Source organism: Mytilus edulis, chromosome 2 (assembly GCF_963676685.1).
Source record: "Mytilus edulis chromosome 2, xbMytEdul2.2, whole genome shotgun sequence".
NCBI lineage: Eukaryota > Metazoa > Mollusca > Bivalvia > Mytilida > Mytilidae > Mytilus > Mytilus edulis.
The window spans coordinates 79,758,891-79,783,812 of record NC_092345.1 but is presented as its reverse complement, the minus strand read 5'-3'; the positions used below and the strand labels follow the sequence as shown (position 1 = coordinate 79,783,812).

The 24,922-nt window shown below is 31.8% G+C and overlaps 2 protein-coding genes across 4 annotated transcripts in view; one reads left to right on the top strand and one right to left on the bottom strand.

Moving 5' to 3' along the window:
• Window positions 1-3,047, bottom strand: part of LOC139513076 (receptor-type tyrosine-protein phosphatase kappa-like) — a 39,785-nt gene extending 36,738 nt beyond the window's left edge. The window contains exons 1-3 of one of the 3 annotated variants that reach the window (XM_071301223.1): window positions 2,980-3,032; window positions 2,785-2,850; window positions 965-1,044 (exon numbers count right to left, since the gene is read on the bottom strand). In XM_071301223.1, coding sequence (XP_071157324.1) covers window positions 965-1,028 — 64 coding nt within the window. In that variant the 5' untranslated portion in view covers window positions 1,029-1,044; window positions 2,785-2,850; window positions 2,980-3,032. Of the gene's footprint in view, window positions 1-964; window positions 1,045-2,784; window positions 2,919-2,979 lie in introns of those variants that run through there. The other 2 variants (XM_071301224.1, XM_071301226.1) reach the window with 2 other exon arrangements.
• A 100-nt stretch (window positions 3,048-3,147) lies between these two features.
• Window positions 3,148-22,789, top strand: LOC139513077 (scavenger receptor cysteine-rich domain-containing protein DMBT1-like). The gene is made up of 9 exons (XM_071301227.1): window positions 3,148-3,286; window positions 5,314-5,464; window positions 5,918-6,156; window positions 8,000-8,156; window positions 13,836-14,050; window positions 18,580-18,773; window positions 20,294-20,679; window positions 21,146-21,450; window positions 22,035-22,789. Exons 1-9 carry the CDS (start codon window positions 3,214-3,216, stop codon window positions 22,649-22,651), a joined length of 2,337 nt encoding a protein of 778 aa, XP_071157328.1. The 5' UTR covers window positions 3,148-3,213; the 3' UTR covers window positions 22,652-22,789.
• Window positions 22,790-24,922: the final 2,133 nt, after the last annotated feature.

The following is a 24,922-nucleotide window of genomic DNA, read 5'->3' as shown; positions in this document are numbered from 1 at the left end:
GGTCACCGTACGGCCTTCAACAATAAGCAAAGCCCATACCGCATAGTCAGCTATAAAAGGCCCCGAAATGACAATGTAAAAAAATTCAAACTAGAAAACTAACGGCCTTATTTATTTTAAAAAATGAACGAAAAACAAATATGTAACACATCAGTAAACAAACGACAACCACTGAATTACAGGCTCCTGACTTTGTTCATTTAGAAATAAGGGCGGTGCTTTACATTCGTCGGTACAGATTTAAAAGAGGTGCAATATAAATGAGTGTATAAACACTTATGGTAAACATCTTCCCAGGTTATATACATATTTATGGTGATCATTAAACTTTGAAGATCATTATTCATGTATTGTATATTCATAGGTTGTAAAATGATTTTGCGTAATAGAAAGATGTTTACCAAAAAACTTCATTGTTGTAACGAAAATAAGATTTGTTCAACTTTAAAAAGCCGTAAAGAATAAATTAAACGTTTTTTTTTTTTTTATAATGAATCATTATCCATTGTTCATACAAACTACAAACACAGACATATGAATGTGCACTTTAATTTGTTTAAAAAATGTGTTTCAAGTTCACACGTAGATTTGTGATATAGGAAAGTGTGAAGCCGAATGAAACAGTGGACACATAAAGAAGAAAATGACAGAAATGCTGAAATGTTGAGTCAGTTGGACTGCTCATTGTACTAACTAAGAGTTGATATTAGAGCTGTCGTTACATCATGATATATATACTGGCGATTCATTCCGACCGAGTTTTCTTGAGATAGGACGGAATCAATTTCCCATTTGATCGTGTCTAAACTTTGGTCTTATAAAAGATTTTTTTGTTATTTATTTTAACCAATTTTTTTCGGACAAATAGTTATTCATCTCTATTGTGTATAAGCAACAGTTAAATTTTGAAAGTAACAGAAGAAAGAAAAACAACACAAAACACGCTCAGTATTATCAAACTTACCAACAACTCCCAGGTTAAGAACGATGGTTACGACAAGAAGATAACCATATGTATTTATCATCATAATCTATCAGGGTCACCTGAAATGAATGGCATTTAATGTACATGGTTTTCATTATCATTTACAAGGACGGAGGAGAAAAAAAAAGAATAAGTGTAAAATCCCCAAAATTGGTTTGTTACTAGTATATATGTTTTAAATCCCAAAAATCGGACTTTTTTTTAGAAAAGAAAAGCCTACATGTATGGATAAACAATAAAGTGAATTGTGTCACAATTATCATATGTTATTTAAAAAAAACCTCATCAAAGATTTTTACAAAGCTTATCATTGTGTATGCCAGACGCGCGATTTGTCTAGAAAAGATTCATCAGGCCTAAAAAAAATAATACACGTGTTTACGCTAACCCTACCTACCTTAAATTTTAGTGCCTACCCTAACACTTTTCATGCCATTTTAGAACTAGCACTGTTAAAGTCAGACAGATTCCCTAGTAGTATATATAACCAGCTAAAAATTGTTTGTAAAATAAAAGATATTACCTACCTACACTATTTTTTTCCAGGACGTAAGCGGAAACACACGTATTGGGTGTTTTTTTGGCCTGACACCGACGCTTGAACCAAAAAGTTAAAAAAACGAAAATGCGAAATATATTACAAATTGAAGGCCCAAGAGTTACCAGGGCCAAGTACACCAAAAGGTTTAACCGTTTTGCCATATAAAGCTATGGCGATATATATTTGTGTTGTAGAAAAAATCCTTGAGTTAGGATTTTGAAGAATTAAAATAGTTTACACCATTCCTGCTTAAAGTCTTAAACCATTTTCTTTCGGACTGAAATTTCGTTACAATTATACAGATATGCTCCTTTTACGTACTATATAGAGTAAAATTTGTGATCTTTATGTATTACGGGTTAAACTTGCTTAATTAAAATATTCAAATTCAAAATAGTTAAAAATGTGTTTGTATTTTTTATAGTTCTATTTGTGACTTTTATGAAACAATTTTACATTAGATGTATTTCATTATAATACTTTATTCTGACTTGCTAACTGCACATCACGTGTTATTCCTTAAGCAATTGCATCACTCAATAAAACTTATCATTCATCATAACACGTGGTCCCACAATAAAGTGCACAGGTGAATTAAATAAAAAAAATATAAAACTCGTGTTTTCATGATCATAGCTAAAAAATGTAATTATATAATACGTATCAGTATTGAATGCTTCTTTTTGTAACTTCATAGGGTTGTAAAAGCGTTGACCGTGCGCTAATACAAAATGTACTTCAGTCAATGCTTTAGTTTTACACCCCAATGAAGTTACAAAAAGAAGCATTCAATTTTTAATCAAAAATTGAAAAGTAACGATCTTATGAACATTTACCTTATAATATGATTCACTTTTTAGACAATAATCCTGTGAAATATGCATAAATATAAACCACTGCCAGAATATTATATAAGAGGTTGCAAGAAGGGATGAAAATTTTGCAGTGTGATTATAAATGCTAGTACTCATTTCTGTAAACTTCGGTTATATTTGAACTTTTTCGCAAATGTCTAATATTGCAACAGAAACTATAACGATTTTAAATATAACAATCTGCTATAAATCTTAATAGAATGTTTCCCTATTTTACACCAACATTGTGCATTTATAAAACGGGATTAATGCATTTAACTTTTTCATGGGTAAGTGGATTTAAATACCATAATTTGAAATGCTACGTTTCAAATTTACTGCTGTTTTCTAAATTAAGAATTATTATTGATTTTCTAACATTTAAATCAATACATAATATTTACCTATGAAGATAGTTTTCCTGCATCAACAAGTTGTCATTACGGCGCACAATGTTACATAAATCCTATCTAAATATATACGCTCAAATTTTACTCTCAGTTTTGCAGCTAAGTATATATTTGTGCGACTAAATTTTAAAAAGCGACAATAATATACGTTTATAACAAATGATAAATATTTTTTCAGATTTCAGTCACCTGTCATCTCTGGGCGCCGCCATGTTGTATTATCCCCGCCCTTTTGTTTACATCCGACGTCATAGCAACTTCACGTCTTCCGGAACTTCACGTGCCTTTTCCCAAATAGTTCGAGGATTACTCAAGAAACGCCACTCAAAAACAAAAACAATGGAATAGTAATTGATCCAAGAATCGGTCTAATGTGCACATGTATTTAACTAATCGTATTGAACATCTCTAAAACGATCGAACATGTTTAAACACAATGGTTTGAATAAGATTTTCCATTTGATTTTAATTTACGGAGCGTTTTCTCAGGTTAAAGGTAAGTTTTTTTCTTAGACTAATTCTGATTATTTAAAAGATAGTTTGTATTATCCTATATATATAACCAGTTTATATTAATTATAAAAGGTCGATGACAGATTAATTCCTATCAACATCTAAATCGTTTTTAAACAATGCATGTTATTGCGTATATTAATATGTTTTTGATACCTGGCAATCATGTGTACATACGATGTGTTAATACATGAATTAAATATTAATATTTATATAAAATATTTACTAATGTACCCGTAATTACTTTATTTTACATGGTTTAAAATAAAATATTTGAATAGAAAAATATTTTTTGTGGCAAAAATGATTACCGTACATACGTTTGTGAATAACAAGTTAATAATGTGTTCTTCATTTATCATGTAGAATAAAGGGATTAAAGGTGTGTAATTTAGTCCCCTAGTGACCCCCATATATACAACATTTGTTTGAATGATAGCAACTATTCTACAAATAGATCTGCATCGTAATTTTACACAATTTTTATAAACAAAACTTAAAAAACTGCACAAGTCGTTGCAAAAACTATAATAGATAAAGGAACAGTAACATTTTTTTATTAAATTTTGTGCATCATGTTTCGAAAGGTATGAATTGTAGACAATAGTATCACAAAATAAGATTTATTGATAATCAAACATAACTGAATGCAGTAGGTTAATATAAATACCAAATGGCTTGTTTAACCAAGAGAGCGAATCATTCTTTTGTGAACCTCTTGTTAAGACTTGTTCTTCAACGGTTTAGCTAACCTCATATGAAACGTTGTTTCCACTGGTCTTGTGTATACTATTTTATCATTCCATGAAAGTAAATGAAATAGTTGGCTATTATATATATTTTAAATGCTGGACTACTGTGATTCTTTTTGCTAAGGTCAGGTTGTGTTAAAATTTGATACCAATGCAGTAATGTATTGGTTGTGTAGGGAAACAACAACATATGCACGCATATGTATATTATATATATAAGAATGTATTTTCCTATTTATACGGAGAACATAAACTTGTATAATATACTTCATATAAAATTTACTTTGTCAAATTGTGTGTATATATACAATGCGAATTCTGGATTCGATGCGTTACGTTTGTGCGGATTGGTCCTACATTTGCGCGAAAAAAAATCTACGTTTGCGCTACAAAACGCATTACGTTTGCACGAAATTTATTTGTTGAAAAGTTACTACATTTGCGCGGATTTATACAAAAAAAACATGAAAATTAAACCCATAACTTTTTATAAAAAAAACCAAATAATTAATTTAATTTGAACAAACTTACTTAATAAAAAAAAATCGATTTGAACTAACAGTATTTTATCAGTCATCTTACATACACATGTAAATGAAAATTGCAACAAATTCGCGGAGTACTTAATAGCGAGTCAAAAATTACACCTGCAATGTGGATGGCTACATGTCCAATGAAGAAACAACACGTACCAACAATTTGCCAGAGTTTTTTCATAGCCATAACAATGACCAGATTGATTTAACTCATCCAGCCATCAAAACTTTCGTTTAGATTATTCTTCAAGTTCAGGCGACTTCTTACATTAAAATTCGCGGTAGCGATAACCGTACGATGTTTTAATGCACAAAGAGATATTTCAGTTAATCGTTCAAAAAATTTCAGAAAATTTCAAATTAAACTTTTCCCTGTCAATGCTATCTCAAATCGCTAGGATACAAGTACCTAACAAGGACTGATCTAATGGCTATAGATGATTCCCGTATAGATATCATCCGCATGTATACAGCGTTTTATTCATGACTATGTACTTTTGATGTATTTTTCCTTGATAGTCCATGTATTTTATTCAAAAAGTTGTTCTTTGTTTGTTTCGCAAATAAAGAATTGGCCTATAATAGCACAGACACGTGAAGAAGTTGTCAAGCTTATTATTTTCCAGGATTAGGACATGCATGTACCAAAATCAGTTTCAGAGTATCTCCCCACTTTTTAAAATGACATCAGGAAACAGTTTAACCTTAAATAATATTTGCAGGTCAAACTACTTCCATCAATTTAGCTGGTACTGGGTCTTCTGCGTCCCAGGGTAGAGTAGAAATCACGAGGAATGGCGTTACTGGAACAGTGTGTGACGATCGCTTTGATGATCTTGCTGCTGCAGTTGTCTGTCGACAATTGACATTTCAGTGTGTATTTATTTGTAGATATGATTGTTTAGTACAATTCAGATATGAAATGTTAAAAACCGTTAATAAGAGTACAAAATGTTCATTACCTCAAATGGAAAAATGTTTGTGTTTTACGATTTTTTAATAGATAATTTATTGGATTGGGATGGAATTTATGTATAAGGTATGCTGCTGACTTACAGGCTCATATCGAATATTTTTAGGTAAAACATGTCTGTGAACGCTCAACTCTGTCCAAAACCGTAGACAGTGGCGAATCATTATTCCAATCCCTACTGGTATCTCTGTAAACTATCTAATTAACTCTTCGTTGTAAAGTATAAGCAAATAAACTTTGTTGGATTGAACCAAATGTAGCCATACCTCTTTTCTTTTCGAAAATAAGAAGACGGGATCGGGGTTACGGCAAGCGGAACAAGTGGTCATAACCATCTATCTCTATTATTGTAGGAATGGTGGAGTAGCTGTATTTGATGGAAGGTTTGGAGCAGGTACTGGTCCTATTTGGCTTGACGACGTTACTTGTCAGGGAAACGAACTCAATATAGAACAATGTACAGCCCGACCTTGGAACCAGACAAACTGTCAACACAAAGAAGATGTTGGTGTGATTTGTAATGTCTCGCCTGTTGTTTCACCGTCCGTTTTACCAGCTACAACAAGGGCACCAGCTATACAACCATCAAACTGTAGGTTTTCTTTGTAAATATATTAACTGTAAACATTCTTTAACTCTCACACTATAAGCATTCTTTAACCCAATAACTTAATCATTCTTGAACCCCCACACAACGCCGATATATATATATTATTGTAAAATGGGCTTTGATATGTCAGAAAATCAAGTAAAAGTATATATATATTGATAATATGAAAACTTGATATATGTTTTGAACACAAATAACTGCAACATTATAAATTTGATGAGGTTATTGGTAGGTAAAATTTGCACTCGTGAACGTTTCGAAAGGAAGAGTCGTTTTAACCAACAACTGAGTTGAAGATGGGGTAAATCAGTCTAATTGCAGTAAAATACCGCGTATAATAGTAATCGATACACCTATGCAGGAGAAAACTCATTGCTTTATGGTTCCTACACACAAAAAAATCATAAAAAAGGTTACAATTTATTGTTTTTCCAAATATGTACCATTGCTAGCTTGATTTCACTTCTTTTAGTTGCCCCTATTTGGTCGAATAACAGAATGTATTATAACCTACTTAACAAAAATGTATACTCTGAAGTCAAAAGTGGGTAGGCCTTATATGGAAAATGATGTAAATTTGTTTATGCCAATTATGAAGTTTCGAAAAGACCGTTGATGCCTAAATTTTGAAAAAAAAAAACCAACATGTTTCCCATATGGTCATCGTTTTAACTATGAAACATTCTGATAATGTAAGCTGATCATATTTCGGACTAATAAATATCGAACATACTCACCAAAAGACTGATGTTGACGTATTCTGACCCAAAAATTGGCTTGAATAAGACAAAGTACCGGGAAACTTGTAAAGCACTTAAGAATCTATATGTTTCGGATGGCTTATTGGATTTTATTCATTTTCGTCAATCGACAGTTCAAATACTACCGAGAAAAATCAAATGTTTTGTGTGGACGGACAACATGATAATGGTTTTCTTCGAGTTTTTCCTCATTTTTTAATGGGGGAGGGGTACTTACAAGTATATGGAATATAACAATGCTGTACAATTTGGAGGAGAAGCGTTATTACTTATTACTGGGACGGAGTGTATGTAAGGCGTTACGATAAGTAACGCGATTTTCGGACCCAGAATCAGCTCCTCACGAACCATAATGCATCTATAGGCCCAAGACCACAATTTATGACCGCACTTTTCGTTGTTCAATATAGTTTCCTGTAATTAAAGTGTATTTCTTCTTTATTTTTTTTCTTTTATTTTCTCAATCATTTCTTAGTTTTTATAAGGTGGAAATGATAGAAGAGAGCTGAAATAAATCTCTTGACTTGTTTCTAGGGGTGTGGATGTGTATTGGCTAAATTTGTAAGATGTAAACATGCAATTTTTCTATAACCTGGATATATAGTTTTAGACTTGTACTGTACATTACACACACAAAAGATCTGCCAAAAAGAATAGAACATTTTTTTTAAATGAGACAAAACGTTATAAAGAACTTATAGAGGAATTAATTGTGGTCTCGGGCCTATAGCGAGATCATATATGTTAATCCGTATGTAGATCAAGTTCATTTTTTAAGACTAACTAAGACCTGTCAGCTTTTCCTAATTCGCAAAGTGACAGAAACCTTTTAGACATAAAAGAAAAGAAAATCTTTGATGATATTCCGCGTATTCATTACAGGCATTGAACTGATCATGTAGTAGGGGTTATGGTATATTTTGTTTAGATTTTCTGCAAGTATGTATGCAAAATATGAATATTGATTTCTTTTGCCATTATGATAATAAAAACATATTGCGTGTATAAAGATATCCATATATGGAGGTTGCCACATTTGTTACTGGTTCTGATTACAATTTCAGGCACCTCCCCGAGTCCTAATATCCGATTGATTGGACTAACGAATTTGAATGGTATAGGGTTTGTAGAGGTCCGGAGAAATGGTGTTTGGGGATCAATATGTGACGACCAATGGGGCAAAGAAGATGCCCAAGTGGTTTGTCGAATGCTTTGTTATGAGTAAGTTTGCTGAGTTATATTTACTAGATAGTCATATAGCAATTGCTTGTTTGCTGAATGAGATATGTTTTAATTAAGGTATTAAAATAAAACTATAGTTATTATTTATAAGGAACGTGTGTTAAACGTTATTGGAAAGTTTTTCATACTTTTTACTTACAACCTCATTATTTTTATTTCAATTTAGTCCTACAATGCATAAAAGAATTGCATTTTTTTCTCGTTTTAATTCATATCGTTCCTTCAGGATTCAAAGCTGAGCAAACGAAACCATTCGTTTCCTCCTATAAGAAACTTTTTGACAAAGTAGTCAATAACACATAGCAGACAGTGTTGCTGATGGATAATTAAAATTCCTTATGCAGTAACTTACAAACTGAATATAGGTCCATGAACATAAGTTATGTTTGAATGCAGCTGACATAGGTAATTGGGGAAAGGACAATTTTTGCATGGTATTATATACTAGTAATCGCTGTGGATAGTAAATTATATCTATGTTCATATAATACAGTAAAAAGCAAAAACAATTCAAATTAAGGAAAATTTGGAAAAAAGGCAACGGCAAACAAAAAATTATCCTGTCCCCAAGTACCTATGGCACCGCTCTCAACAATCTCAGGCTATATTTACAAAGTATTTATTTGAAAGACTTTTGCGAGAGAAAAAATACCACAGATATAAGTCTTTTTTTATATGTCATACAGTGTATTTTGGATGTTCTCTTATGATTTATTTACGAGCTACCCGCACAGTCGGTTTTAATGGTCTTTGCGAAAATAAGTTGATAGCCGTTTTATTCATATTTTATAATTGCCCCGTCAAATTCAAATATTTCTCATGTATGCCACTCTATATTTTTTTTGCAAGAATATTTTTATTATCATTTTGTATTTATAGCTAGCACTCAGTGGTCCATGATTTTCTTTCATTGTTTATCATCGTTTATGTGTTTATGTCACGTGAATAAAAACATGATATTTATATTTTTGTAGCTAGGATATAATTTTTGCTCCCTAGGTATACATTTATTATTCTATGTTCTAACATATGTTCACTGATATGTAATTAAGTTTAACTTAGCATTTAATGTTACTAAGCTTTATGTCATGTGTTGTCTATATATATAGGATTTTATATATTTTTAAATACAAATTAACAATTTCTGATTAGAAAGTTTTGCTTAAACTTTAAAACAAAAATACTGCAATAAATCTTCTCCTTATTTGTTAAAATTTTATAACGGGTTTGGGCTTTTTATGTCGTTTCCATGCAGTTACTTACCAACCGTCAGCTAATGCTCTAAGAATTTATTATTCAGTTACAGATGATAAAATATAGGTCAAGTCCAACATTGGTCGACGATTCTCACTTTTGCCGACGAGGAGTTATGGTCCTTGCTAGATTGAAATATGACACGTTATGGCGTTTCCGTGCAATATATATATATATATCGTTCAGCTTATTTTAAAATTCATTATGCTATTACTGACGACGAAATGGTTGTCAAGTTTAATATTGACGATTTGATTTTCGACGATCAGGAGTTATGGTCCTTGATAGATTGAGAAATTCCACAGAATTATGTAGGTAATGAAAACCTGAAAGTAATTTCTAAATACTACCAAAAAATACATAGTTTGCTGTCAATTTGGTAGCTGATTGAGTGCTATTTTGAATATAATCTTCGTAAAATGTGAGGAAACGCTCCTAAAATTTACCTTTTACTCATCATTTCTTAAAGTTCACGCCATAAATCTCCCTTTCAAATCAAAATGTTGTAGGTACCATAAAAATATCCGTATACGTGATACAGAATTATTGTTAATTCACGGATATTTTTTTTTAATTTAAACTACTTTACCTGAACCGTTTCCTTCATCTATCGGTCTAGTTAATCATGTTGCGCATTTAATATATCACTTGCGAATTACTTTTCAACAAAGAACGTTTTATTAAGATTTGTCATACCGCTTATAATTTTGTTTTGTTATGAAGGTGTGTATATATATAAATCACTCTGTAAACCCGTCTGTAAATTTACAGGTACCTTGTAGTGCAACTTGTCATAAACGTCTAAACGAATTTTGAATATTGCATGTGGGGTACCCTTCCGGCACACATCAGATCATCACTGGCTTTTTATGTCATTGCATTATCAGTTTGTTTTCATCATGAGTTTGAATATCCCTTTAGTATCTTTCGACTCTATGTTTTGAAGAAATATTTCAATACCTGATGATGTAAACAAAAGAATATTATCCCTTTCTACGATAAAACATTTTTTATAAACATCTTCCATCTTTCATCTGATCTAACTTTATATATATATTTACACATATAACATCCAATTCTAATCTTTATTTAGTTTATTGTATTCATTACATGTATTTTTTCACTTATATTCGTCTGCCTATCATTATGTACATATAGTTTGTTATTTCATTTTTCAACTTAAGGGAATGATTTTATAACTTTGAAACTTTTTATTTCTCAAAGACCCCATCAGGGGTATGTGAATATAAACAGTAATAACAAACAATAACATATATACAAAATAATGAGATAATAGAATGACATGGTTACATATTCAATGGTATACATAAAGTACATGATTTAAGGAATTTGCAGTGGAAGGCAAATCTAATTTATAACAGACAGGACAATTTTACAAAATTTGGCAAGTTTGACAATTAAATTGTAGTCATCAGAACAAAAAAGTTCACAATACTTTATAGCATTTGGCTTTTTGTACACATTACAGGGCAAAAACCTTTTTCTTTCATTCGAAAAAAAAGTACATTTAAATAGATAATGAAATTCATCACCAATTTCACATAAATTGCATAAATCGCAAATGCGATCATCACGTTCAACACCCCAAAAACGACCTTGTTCTATTGGCAATTTATGGTTCATACATCTAAAAATACAATATGCCTTTCGAAGATCATATGGTAGATCAACAATATATCTTTCAAAATTATGAATTGTTTTGAAAATTCTATAATTTAAACATTTAGCTGAATCATAAACAGTAGTAACCCATGTTTGTTTGAACTGATCACAAAGACATTGTTTGACTAGATTTGATATGACTACATTTTTTGGTACACTCTGTGACAGCCAGTACTCTGAGAGACCACAATTATTAAGGGTTTTTTCAATACAAACAATCCATTTAGAATGGAAAAATTTCTTGATATGCATGTTATATAATAACTTGTACAAAGTAGCAGCAATTTTATCTTGCTTATTACAAATAATTCTTTTCCAGAATGCAACCATTCTACTTTTGATAAAACTATCAATAGGAAATCTTCCAAGTTCACCATACATGATACAATTTGATGTACATTTCTTCAGACTCAGTATATATTTATAAAATTGCAGACAAAATGATTCTAGTATACTGTTATTAGTAAAACCCCAAATCTCAGAACCATACATTAATATAGGTAAAACCATTACATCAAACATCTCAAGCTGTATATCAATAGGTAAATTTAGTTTTCTACTTTTTTTCATTATACTAAACATAGCCTTTCTAGCTTGGCAAACTAATCTTTCTTTATTTTTACAAAATGAACCATTTGAAGCAAAAATTATTCCAAGATATGTAAAATCACCAACAATATCTATAATTTGACCGTCATAAGTGAATGCACCGTTTTTTGGCAGTTGAGGCATTTTGACACTTCAAGTCCACAGAAACCACTTTTGACGATTGTTTTCTCACTGAAAGAAGTTTTTCATTAGTCTGTTAATATCCATATCGTCCGATTTTGACAGAGCATTAATCTAATAATGTCGATGTCGTCGATTTTGGCAGATAATTTCCAGATAAATTTATTTTCACTCCATGCTCTCATTGCCGGAAGTCTCACATATAAGAGCACTGTTGTTTTCTGGTCCCATATTTAAATTACTTGTTCATGTATTCATTATAATGAGTAATTTTAATTAAAAAAGAAGTTTATAACTAAACCTTTTGAACGATGGTATACTAAGGGGCTGGTTTTTTTTTACTTACGATTTATATATACTTGAATTGATTCGGAAACAATTCTTTCTAAACTAGTGATATATTTGACTTCAAAATGCAATTATGCAATTTTTAATTGATCATACACAAGTCATGCATTTTTGTACTTGAGTATAAATAGGTTATTTTTGTTTAGCATAAATAGATCCTGCATAATGATTCATAATACAAGACGCTTTTTGGAGGTAATGCGTTTGTAATTATTTATACCCCAAATGTTTGTCTGTTTTTACCTTGAATTGTGATATTTACTCTGAACTCATAATACATGTTCATATCTATAACTGTTAACATGAAATTAGAAACCAACTAGGGGCGGGATGTTGATATAAGCATATAAAGGTCACCCTAAGACTTTACGAATATTAAAACCCATCATTAAGTAATTTAGAAATAGCCCTGGCATGACAAAATGTACAACAAATCTAGACCGGTCAAATCAAACGAGAAAACAAAAACGGTCTGATTTATGGGAAATGATTTAACAAAAAAAAAATGATTTCTAACATCATTGCCGAAAAAATTAAAACCAAAAACTCAAATATATAAAACGAATGGAAGCAACTTTCATACTCCTGACTTGATACAACTTACTTAATGAATGGCTATTATTTATTTTGATTTTATTGAACCATAAAATTAATTTTTGACTCTTCACATTGAATAATCCGCGAAGCGGATTATGTAAAATTTGTAGAGTCAAAAAATAATTTATGGGTCAATAAATTCAAAATAAATTATTGCCATTCATTATAAATAAATTTCTATCAAAAATAAGGCTCAAAGAACTTTTTATATTATTTATATTAACAAAAACAACGTACACACATGTTGGCGTATGAATACACAACGTCAGAGTGGGCGTGTCGCCATAAAAATTGACAACATTGAAAATAAAACTTATACTTTTAACCAATCAGAAGACAGTAAATACATCAAATTTATTTATTTGTGTATAAAAAAAGTGGATTAAACCTGATTTTGTAGTTTTATAGCTAGGTTAACGTCTTTTAATTGTATGACAGTCGCATAAAATTCCATTATATTGAAAACAATGTGTGAACAAAACAAAAAGAAAAAATAATTAGGTAAAAATGTCAAAAATGTTATTATTCACTATTAGAACAAACAAATATGTCAACAAAGAAAAACAAAATGGCATATTGACAAAGCACACAAGCAAAAACGAAAGACAAGAATATAAAAAATGACCATAGCACATCAAACATATTGGTGGGATGCAGAAGTACCGAGCCATGCGAGAAAAATATTACCATTAATGGACTACACAGTAAAGTCTGAACCACATTTAATATAATTGAAATCCACCAAAGTATTTGATCTTTTTTTTGTATTAAATAACAATCTTATTTATCCAATGTCATAAAATTTGATAACTAAAATGTATAAGTTATAACGTTTAATGTGGATTAATAAACGAATCGAGTTGATGTGAAATACCCAGTATAGTAGTAATGACCTGTCGATACTTTCAGAGAACCAGGGAGTTCAGGTTATATATTATAAGTTATTTTCAAGACTGTCATCTTGTAGGTCTGTTGATATTAAAGGACAAGGTAACAATACAATGTATCTGGTAAATGGATAGTATACATGATTTCTTTTTTCTTCAGTCCAAATGTTGCCCAGGCAGGTGCACCACAAGATATATATACTCAGGTCGTCTTAAATAATGTCAGTTCCAATTATCTTCTTGATGACGTAGAATGTATTGGTACAGAAACTGACATCGATCAATGTCCGAAATCTACAGTCCACAACTGTAATGTCAACCAAAAAGAGTTTGCCAGCGTTACATGTGTAAAACTTGTTAATGCACAACCACTCGGTGAGCGAATTAAACAGTTAAATATATTGAAGTTATTTTATTTTTGTATAAAGAGAGTGTTGACCCTATCAATAGTATATATATGTAATTTATAAATCGTCAGATTAAAAACTATCTAGGGTTGCACGATTAGCAAACCATACTTTTGATGATTTCTAGATATTCCGAGAGAAACATGACTTTTTCAAAGATAAAAAAAAAATCTGCCTATCTCTTCAAGCCAATAAAAATGATTGTATTATTCCACTGAAATTGTCAACACTATCGCTATGCAGAATCAAATGCAATGTTACAAAACCACGGGTTACATCGCATCATATAGGTCATCGGAAAGTAATATTGTTTTGGGAGAGGACTACTGACTTGTGAAACTTTGTTCGATGTCACGTGGGAAAGTCTCAACCAATCGTGTATTGATTTCGATACCATTTTCTTTACATACCGTGGAATAATAACTGACATTTCATATTACAAAAAGAGCGATGGTAATGTACCAGGGGTGGATGCAGCCATTTTTAAAAGGGGGTTCCAACCATATATCCCCATTTAAAACCATATAGCATTCCGCGGAAAAAAATCCAAATATATATTTTAAAAAGTACAGATTTACATTGCTGCCCACGGCGACAGTTTTTTTTGTTGTTGTTGTTTTTGAGGCGTCCTACAAATGGGCAATTATCGCATTAGTTTTTAAGTTGACTGTTTTATCTTAAAAACATATAAAGCAAAAGTATTTGACACATCCTCTCGCTTCATATTCCGTTATTTTTACAAGTTTAGACTTCAAATTGGTATAACACTAAAAATTCACAGTACCCAGGAACAAAGTATATGGGTCAAGAGAAATACCTTTCTGATGAATCATAACACCTGAGTATAAATAAGAAAATAAGAAAAAAAGCTTTGTGTTACCACAAATGTTAAAATTTGAGGTGTAATTCTAACTTGTAATATATTTTAATTTAAGTGCAATAACACCCCAGTGAATTACTGAAACTCTTGGCAGACTTTACAAGTGGATCTTAAAAATGAATAACTTATAAAAAAAAAGATTTGGGGTATCATTTAGGGTAATTCGCCTTCAACCTCTTACAATATTTAGCCTGCCCTTCCTTGAAATTTAATTAGATTTTTAATGTTTTTGTAACCTCCTAAAATTTGCCATTAGTAACAACCGATCAGACAAAGTTTCAAGTTCACAAACAATACATTAAGATGCTGTATAGCTAGTAGATACAGTTGCTTTTTGATATACAGCTGTCATGTAAGAATGGTAATATTGTTGGATACATTGTTAGTTTTCTAGAGCTATATTGACATACAGTGCGTGCGTCTTCCCTACAATGGCTTTCATTTTCGCTATTGAAAAAATAGGTGGCGTTATGGAAGGTAATTTTGACTGAGTAGAAGCCTGACTTGATATGGTAAAATCCAAAGTTGTACCACCAGGAATACTATTATACACATGTACTAGCCTATATAAAAGCCTGACATCACAACAAAACCGTCCATGTCAGTGATGATGGAACCCCTTTTAAACAAATTAAGCATTCTGAAGAAATTACGATTAGTCATGCTAAGTTGTATGTTTAAAAAAAATATAGTGTTGATAGATTTGTTGAAATATTACACTGTGTACGTCTCTAGCTTATATAATAACAAAATCTTAACTATAATTTGAATGCATAAGTGTTTTTACAAGCGAAGTTAACAAACTGGACAAAGTATTTCTTTTATTACCAACAGCTCAAATTTAATTGCAAATTAACTGACCATGTCATGTAATGGAAACCAACGTATGTATCGTTTACTATACTTGCGGAAAGTAATGGTTTGGTGATAGTTACACATGTAGATTATGGTGATAGTTACTGATTTAGGATATGGTGGTTTTTTGGAGGTTATTTTATAAAGAAAAAAAAGTAGATTGCAACAAAATACTTATGTATAGACCACTGATAAATGTTTTCAATTTTGTGGTTTTTATAAAGCACGTCCTATAGCTTAGCACACATCAATCTTTTATATCTATCACATTTTGTTTAATTCCATGATTGTACGTGTACAATTCAGTGTTGCTATAGTTATTATATGCACACTATCAATATTTGGGGACAACACATAGGATAAGTTTCAAAAACAATAAAAAAAAAAATCCATCATACACATATTTGTTTTTATTACAAATATCCATATTTGTGATTGATGTGTACTCGAAGTTTACATTGTTGTTTGTTATTTAAAAACTTCAAGTACGAATAATAACGTTTATCAGATACGATACTACATGTGTAAACGTTTATCAGATAAGATACGACATGTGTACACTTTTATCAGATACGGTACGACATGTGTAAACGTTTATCAGATAAGATACGACATGTGTAAACGTTTATCAGATAAGATACGACATGTGTACACTTTTATCAGATACGGTACGACATGTGTAAACGTTTATCAGATAAGATACGACATGTGTAAACGTTTATCAGATAAGATACGACATGTGTACACGTTTATCAGATACGGTACGACATGTGAAAACGTTTATCAGATAAGATGCTACATGTGTAAACGTTTATCAGATACGGTACGACATGCGTAAACGTTTATCAGATACGGTACGACATGTGTAAACGTTTATCAGATACGATACTACATGTGTAAACGTTTATCAGATAAGATACGACATGTGTACACGTTTATCAGATACGGTACGACATGTGAAAACGTTTATCAGATAAGATGCTACATGTGTAAACGTTTATCAGATACGGTACGACATGTGTAAACGTTTATCAGATACGGTACGACATGTGTAAACGTTTATCAGATACGATACTACATGTGTAAACGTTTATCAGATAAGATACGACATGTGTACACGTTTATCAGATACGGTACGACATGTGAAAACGTTTATCAGATAAGATACGACATGTGTAAATGTTTATCAGATAAGATACGACATGTGTACACGTTTATCAGATACGGTACGACATGTGTAAACGTTTATCAGATACGATACGACATGTGTAAACATTTATCAGATACGATACGACATGTGTACACGTTTATCAGATACGATACGACATGTGAAAACGTTTATCAGATACGATTCTACATGTGTAAACGTTTATCAGATACGATACGACATGTATAAACGTTTATCAGATACGATACGACATGTGTAAACGTTTATCAGGTACGATACGACATATGTAAACGTTTATCAGATACGTTACGCCATGTGTAAACGTTTATCAGATACGATACGACATGTGTAAACGTTTATCAGATACGATACGACATGTGTAAACGTTTATCAGATACCATACGACATGTGTAAACGTTTATCAGATACCATACGACATGTGTACACGGTTATCAGATACGAAACGACATGTGTAAACGTTTATCAGATACGATACGACATGTGTAAATATTTATTAGATACGATGCTATATGTGTTAACGTTTATCAGATACTATACTGCAAGGGTAAACGTTTATTTTAAAAGTTAGTGTGGGGGTTGGTCTGTTAATAGATGTGACAAAATGGTCCTTCAAAATCTCGACAGCCGATAGTCTTATATTTATCTCTTCATTGAAGACAATTTTGTATATCTCAGATCAGTATCCACAACTTTGTATTTCTCACTTCAGTATCCAGAATCGACGATCTTATATTTCTCACTTTAGTATCGACACTCTAGTATTATTAACTTCAGTATTGACAATCGACACTCTAGTATTATTAACTTCAGTATAGACAATCGACAATCTAGTATAGCTCACTCCAGTATCGTCAAATTAGTATTTCTCACTTTAGTATCTAGACTCGACAATCTAGTATCACTCAACTTTATATCAATGCTCACTTCAGTATAGACAATCGACAATCTAGTATTTATCTCTTCAATATCTACAATCGAGTATAGCTCACTCCAGTATCGATACATTAGTGTTTCTCACTTCAGTATCGTGAATCGACAGTCTAGTATTTCTCACTTCAATATTGATACCCTAGTATTACTAACTTTAGTATAGGCAGTCGACTGTCAACTATTTATCACTTCAATGTCGAAAAAGATCTAGTTTAACTCACTCCAGTATAGACAAATTAGTATTTCTCACTCAATCCAATTCTTTATCAACCAAATGTTTTACAACATATATAGGTACATTTTACAACATATAGGTACACTCCAATATCGACGCTCTGGTATGGCTCACTCCAGTTTATACAAATCAGTATTTCTCACTTCAATATAGAAAAAATCTTGTTAAACTCACTCCAGTATAGACAACTTGCTTAGTATTTCTCACGTCATTATCGGCACTCTGGTATTGCTCACTTCAGTATAGGTAATCTACAGCAGTTTTTATCACTTCAATATCTACGATTTTGTATAGCTCAGTCCAGTAGAGACAAAGTAGTATTTCTGACTTCAGTAACGACAATCGATTATCTAGCTGATATTATTTCAGTATCGACAATCTATTATTTCTCACTCTGTTTGATTTCAGCACCGGTACCAGAACTAGAATGTTCCGGTGGGAAATTTTACGCACGGTTCAGTAGAATACAAGATAAATATTTGGAGGAAAAACATTTATCTATATTTTACCCATATACTGGAGCATGCAGTGTCGATACACTGAAAACGACTGATACTGTTACAATTATCATACCGTACAGTGAATGTGGAACAGTTACAACGGTACGTATTATTATCAAATGACGAAATCGATGAGGAGTCCTTTATTTGGTCTATTAGATAAGATTTAGTTATTACTTTGAGATTGTATTATCCCAAATCAAATATTCACCTTGGGTTAAAGGTCAAAAGTTTCATAAATGAAATGCATATACTTTTAGCCAATGTAAAATAAACAATCACACAGCAATACACACAATAAAACCCAGTTTGAAAGAAGACCCAGTCTGAAGACCATGTTAAAATAGGTAACAGAATAAATTAAAAAAAATACAATGCTCAGCATAAAGTAACAAAGGACTTCTAGCAGTTACTGCAATGCCAGTTCCAGACCTTAATGAAACTGATAGTATATGTCTTCATCAAATGAAAATCAAGCAAATCCCTCCTGTTAGGGGTTAAGTATCATGTCATCATGAAATATACGAGAAACAAATGCCCGTATCATGACAACAACTGGCTTCAGAATAAATGTGTTTATTTCCGATGTAAAGACCCTTTAAGTAAATCAGTATATATTCTAAAAAATGCAATCTTTAACGACCTGACAACAGTATCGTAACTTTATCACGTCTGATGACCTGACAACAGTATCGTAACTATATCACGTATGAATAAGTTGATATCAATATAAATAAAAAAAATAATAAACAGCACACATTTCTTTTTCTTTGAGAGATCAAACGAAAAGGGGCACTTGTAGACTTTTGTTTTCGGCTAAATGATGAGCAGACAGATTTTTCTTCATGTTTCTGCATCAAATTAATTCTTGAAGACCCCCGCAGTCAATAAACACCGAATGTGTTTTTCCTTATCGTTTATATTGGTTCTCTTGCTGCAGGACTCCATTTTTGCAGCATAAAAAAGTAACAAAAATAATACTTGATAGATATAGGAAGATGAGACTGTTTAACTCAAAAATCAAATTTCATTTGGTTGTACTTAAAAGGGTGTTGATAATGTTTTAGAAAATATATTTGTTATTGTGATGATAAATGATAAAGATCTGGCCTCACGGTAATAAAACTTTCGAGCAGGATTTTTGTACTCAGACTCGAAAATCAACTAATCAAATTGCTGGATTTCATGTTTCGAGCATGATTTTTGTGCTCTGAGCACTGAGCAAAGTTTTATGCCTTCAAGGCCTAATGTTAACCATTGTTGTTAAAATGGAATATACTAGTTTGGGTGCACATTTGTAAATAGGACATAGGGTTAGTGCAAAATTATACCTCTAATAAGTTACAGAATAAATGTTTTGACATTTTAAATGATATGAAAGAAAGTACTGTACTTTTCTCCTAGTTATTTCCTTTTTCATATTGATTTTATGTATGAAAAAGATGCTTAGGAACTTTTGCGAACATTGTGAAAGGCTTTTCTCCAAAATACATCTGCACCATAAGTGATACAAAAAAATAAGATGTATGATTCATAACAATCATTGGTTGCTTAGATTCATGATGCTCTGTATGCCTATATATTCTAAGAAATGTGTCATTAAGTTTTATCTCTTTGAACAGGTGAATACATCTCATATTATTTATACAAATTCAATAAAATATGACTACACTATTATCGACAATGAGATTGTGCGTGTCAACACATACAGAATTGAGGTTAGTTGCGAGTTCCCCCGTGATCTCGATACAGACAAGGGAGTTACTCCTCTTACAGAGACTGTTACACAGAAGGCACCTGGTACATTCACTATAACAATGTCATTCTACAATGACTCTTTCATTACTGCATTGAATGGGTCTGTTCAAATGACTCTTGGAGAATGGTTGAATGTTGCGCTAACTCTGGAATCCATAGACCCCAACTTAAAGCTTGTAGTACCCGACTGTAAAGCAACACCTACCAACGATCCAAATGATCCGACATTTTTCAACTTATTTAGCCAAAAGTAAGTGTAATTTAACGCCAAAATTAGAATATAGCAAGGAAAGAAAATAGACGCAATACTGACTAAACTAGGCGTTATCAAAAATACATATTAAAAAAAATAAAACGACAAAAAATGATTACTAGTATGTTAATGATAAAAAATAAACTTCTACGGGCCATGTCAAAATAGAAAACATATGCTTGTCTGAAAACTGCTTATTCATATGTGTATGGTAAATATTTTAATACTTTCAAGAGATAGAAGAAACAATGAGAGGGCAAGTCATGAGGGAAATTTATATATAGGTGGAGCAAAATGTCAATCTTTTTGTTACAATTAATGGTGACAAACTGAAGGGTTACGAGTAACGCTCATTTAAGCGGATGCCTAAATCGGCAACGCGTGTGAGTATATTTTATCAACAATACAAATAATACCTTGAATATATGAAGGCAGATAGGATTAAACATTATGTTATTTGCAGATGTCAAAAAGATCCAACTCTAGGTTTCTTCCCTCTGAACTCCACTTCATTTGGATTCCGCTATCAAACGTTTAAGTTTGTTGCCTTTAGTAACGTTGTGATCCAGTGTGACGCCATTGTATGTCTTGTATCTGAGAAAAATGCTGAATGTGATCGAAGTTGTAATAGTACAAGTACAGGAAAAAGGCGGAAACGAGACGTTAGTTCTAGAGAAATCTATCGTGTGGTTAGTTCGCCGTTGAACTTTATTCAAAATGGAGATGGTGTTGTGATTGATAGGGGTGATGGATGGGAAGTCAATTTAGGTGAGATAAATAAAGGTTTCAAGAGTATTCACACATTTAACGATAATTTGCAACGATTTAATACATACAATTTCTTTTAAAAGATTTCCGTTTTGTGAAAGGTTGCCGCAGAAGTTTTAGATTATATTTATATAAACGTTCATAAAAAAGGCACTGGCTACGGTTGCATGGAAATGTAACAATAATGGCTAATTGTTACCTTGATTCAAGGATTTGTATAGTCACACTATCCCTATACAAATCCTTGCTTGATTTATGTCTTCCCAGTGAATTTTCTAGATTTGAACATTGGTAAACCATTGTCACCTTAATTTCAACAAAGTTTTCGTGTTTACTCTGCAAGTTAAGATGATACAAGGGAAATCATCTTGCACTTTATTGACGATTTTAACTGTACAAAGATGTTTTTACTTCATACAAACTTTCAAACAGTACATGGCAAATTGTGCAGTAGACGTATCATGTTAGAAGTTGTATCTTGTTGTACTATTATTACTTTATTTAAAACAGAATCAATGGTAAATAATTCTAGTTACAAAACTAGATGAAAAGTAATAATGATTTCTGTGTCTTCTAAATTTCAGTTACAACAAAGTCTCCAGCAACTTCAAGTATGGTCACTTCAAAGGTTCCTGATTGGTCGACTGGAACCGTCAAAACATCAACTAAAGTGTTTCCTATTACTCTACCAACAATAGAACAAACTAAATCACAGAAAACGTCCCAGATGTCAACATCTAGACCAATACCTTCCGATTTACCATCTCCGCAGAAAACTACATCTAAACCAATATCTTCAAAATCACCGACTCTTCCTCAGAAAACAACATCTAAACCTACACCTTCCGATTCACCTACGCAAAAGACAACAACTCAACCAAAACCTTCGGATTCACCTCCTCAGAAAACAACAGTTAAGAAGCAAAACTCCTCTATCGTATCCTCTACGACACCGAAAACCATCTTTCAGCATACTGTAGGGATGAAAACGGTATCTACTCCAAATGAACTCATAAAAATGACGAGCTCAAATTCACAAACGTCATCACCAGAAAATCAAAAACATATTCCTGATCCAAATAAATTGTATGTTGGTGGTCTAAATGGAAAACTGACCATTTTATCACATGCGTCTTGCCGAATGTTTTCTTTTTATACTTTATTGCCTTTTGCATTATTTGCTTTATTTATGATCTTGTGATATTATGATAACATTTTTAAGAAAAGATTATTTACCTTTAAATTCTACATTTAAGGGATGTTTGAGATTTTACTCTTCTATGTATTATTTGTTGAATTTCAATGATTTTATAAACAGTAAATGTATGACTCTTTTAAACATTTGTCGTTTGAGTTGTATAATTCAGCTGCCAGATGTAAACACTACATAAATAAGGAAGGATTTTATCGCCATTTTACAAAATTTTCCTTTGATCTTGCTGACTGATTATTTTCTTTCTCAGCGGAGTTGAATGATATGAAAAATTATCGCTAGAAACTAAGGGAGCACGTGCTCGTTGTCAATGAAATTAACAACGTCATCATAGGTAAAATAGCGATAAACAGATTATCATTGGTCATCGATTGCTTTTCTCACTTTCGCAGTACCAGCTTAAATGAGAAAATCAATCTCGTTGAGATGATCAATGGTAATATATAGCTATCTCCTGATTTATGTTCTACATAAGCTTGATGAAATTGACCATTTATGGAAATGTTACATTTAAAACACGTGGTTGATAAAATTAAACAAAACAAATGGGTAGAAAAAAGCGTCTCATGAAAACGCAATGGAGAACGATAATAAGCAGAACACTGAAACATTAGTTGAAAAAAACCGCATGCTGACAATAAATATTCTTTGTAAAATAAAGAAATGTGGTATGATTGCCAATGAAACAAGTTTTATCCTTGATTTCACTACAAATACATACAGAAAAAAATCTACTGTTGATTTTTCCTTTCAATTTTGAAACAACTTACTTGAATGTGTACAAAATTGTTTGTAAAAGAAAGAAAAAAATGAGGTCCATGCTGTGCTATTATTTTTAGCGAAAAATAAAAACTCACTTTTCGCATATGGTGCTAAAGTATGTTTCTGTATTATCTTAATGTGACATCATCGTGCGGCGAATCCATTCGTATGTCAAAGCGTTTTATGATCATAAATTTGATTTATTTTAAAATGAAGAAACACTCGCGATAAAATATAAACTGCCATCAGTATAAATCGCGTGGATGTAAGAATTACCAAAACGTTATTTAGGAATTATTTGTGTTTTGTTAAAGATACAATACCACTTTTATATTCCAAAGGAATCAATATTTGGACCATGCAAGCACATGTTAAACTAGGTTTTCATAGGAGCTTAGTTTCTTGTAAAAAGAAAATAATAAAATATACAGACTTCTAATTTTTCTGTTAGTAGTTAGACCTGTTATAAAGTTTTTAATTATTTTTTTTTCTTTCAAATCATAGAAATATAAGTGAAATCAGTAAGTTTACAGAAACTTGTTTTCTCTTTATATTTAAATGATTGTTAGTTGCTTATCGTTCAGTGGCAAACATTCATGCATGTTTAGGACGAGATACATTACTGTGGATTCATTATTATTCGTTGGATACATATTTTAGTTGATTTCGTGGATACAGGTGATTCACTGATTTAGATGTTCAACGAATTAAAAGTATGCTATTTGAAAATATGCAGACTTGGGGAAAACCTTGAAATCAAATATTCACGAAAATGCAAGGTCTCTTTAATCCACGAAAAGAAATGAATTCACAGAAGTCATAAACGGTCAAATAAGGAACGAAGCCTTGAAGGATTAAATGTAAAATAGATCCGAGTTCTTTTTGGAATTTAGAATATATACAGACATTTTAATTTACATAACGCCACTGTAATCATGCAATGCAAATTTTTTAAGAATTATATTTTGAACCCTGGTTATTCGCTCGAGAATTATTATACTCAGATACCATAAAAGGTAAAAATGTAAAAGCCATATCACGCTGTATTAGCTAATTTATTATTGGGCTTCATGATGAGATGCTTTTTGTCTGTCTTGACCAACCAGTCCACACTCCGAGTTCTCTTACTGCGGCTAAAAATGAACGAGGCAACATAATAATGCTGATAATAGAATTTAGCATAAGCAACAACATAAGAATATAGGACCGGCTCAGAGCTGAGTGAAATGAAGGAGAAAATAAAGATCCTTGCAGCTCTTTTTTCTAAATTGAATACTTGTCCATAATCAAATTAACAATTTGAAATGACTTAAAAGAATGTCATTCTAAGTCAGTTCATGCTTTAAAAGGCAGAATACTAAATCGTGTGTATTATCGCTACAGTACCAGTCAATACAGTAACGGGGAAACCAATTGAACCCCGCTTACAGGCACAGACGTGGAGAAGACGTTGCTAAGTTGTAAAACTTGTGTCTAATCCATTTGTCATTTTGAACA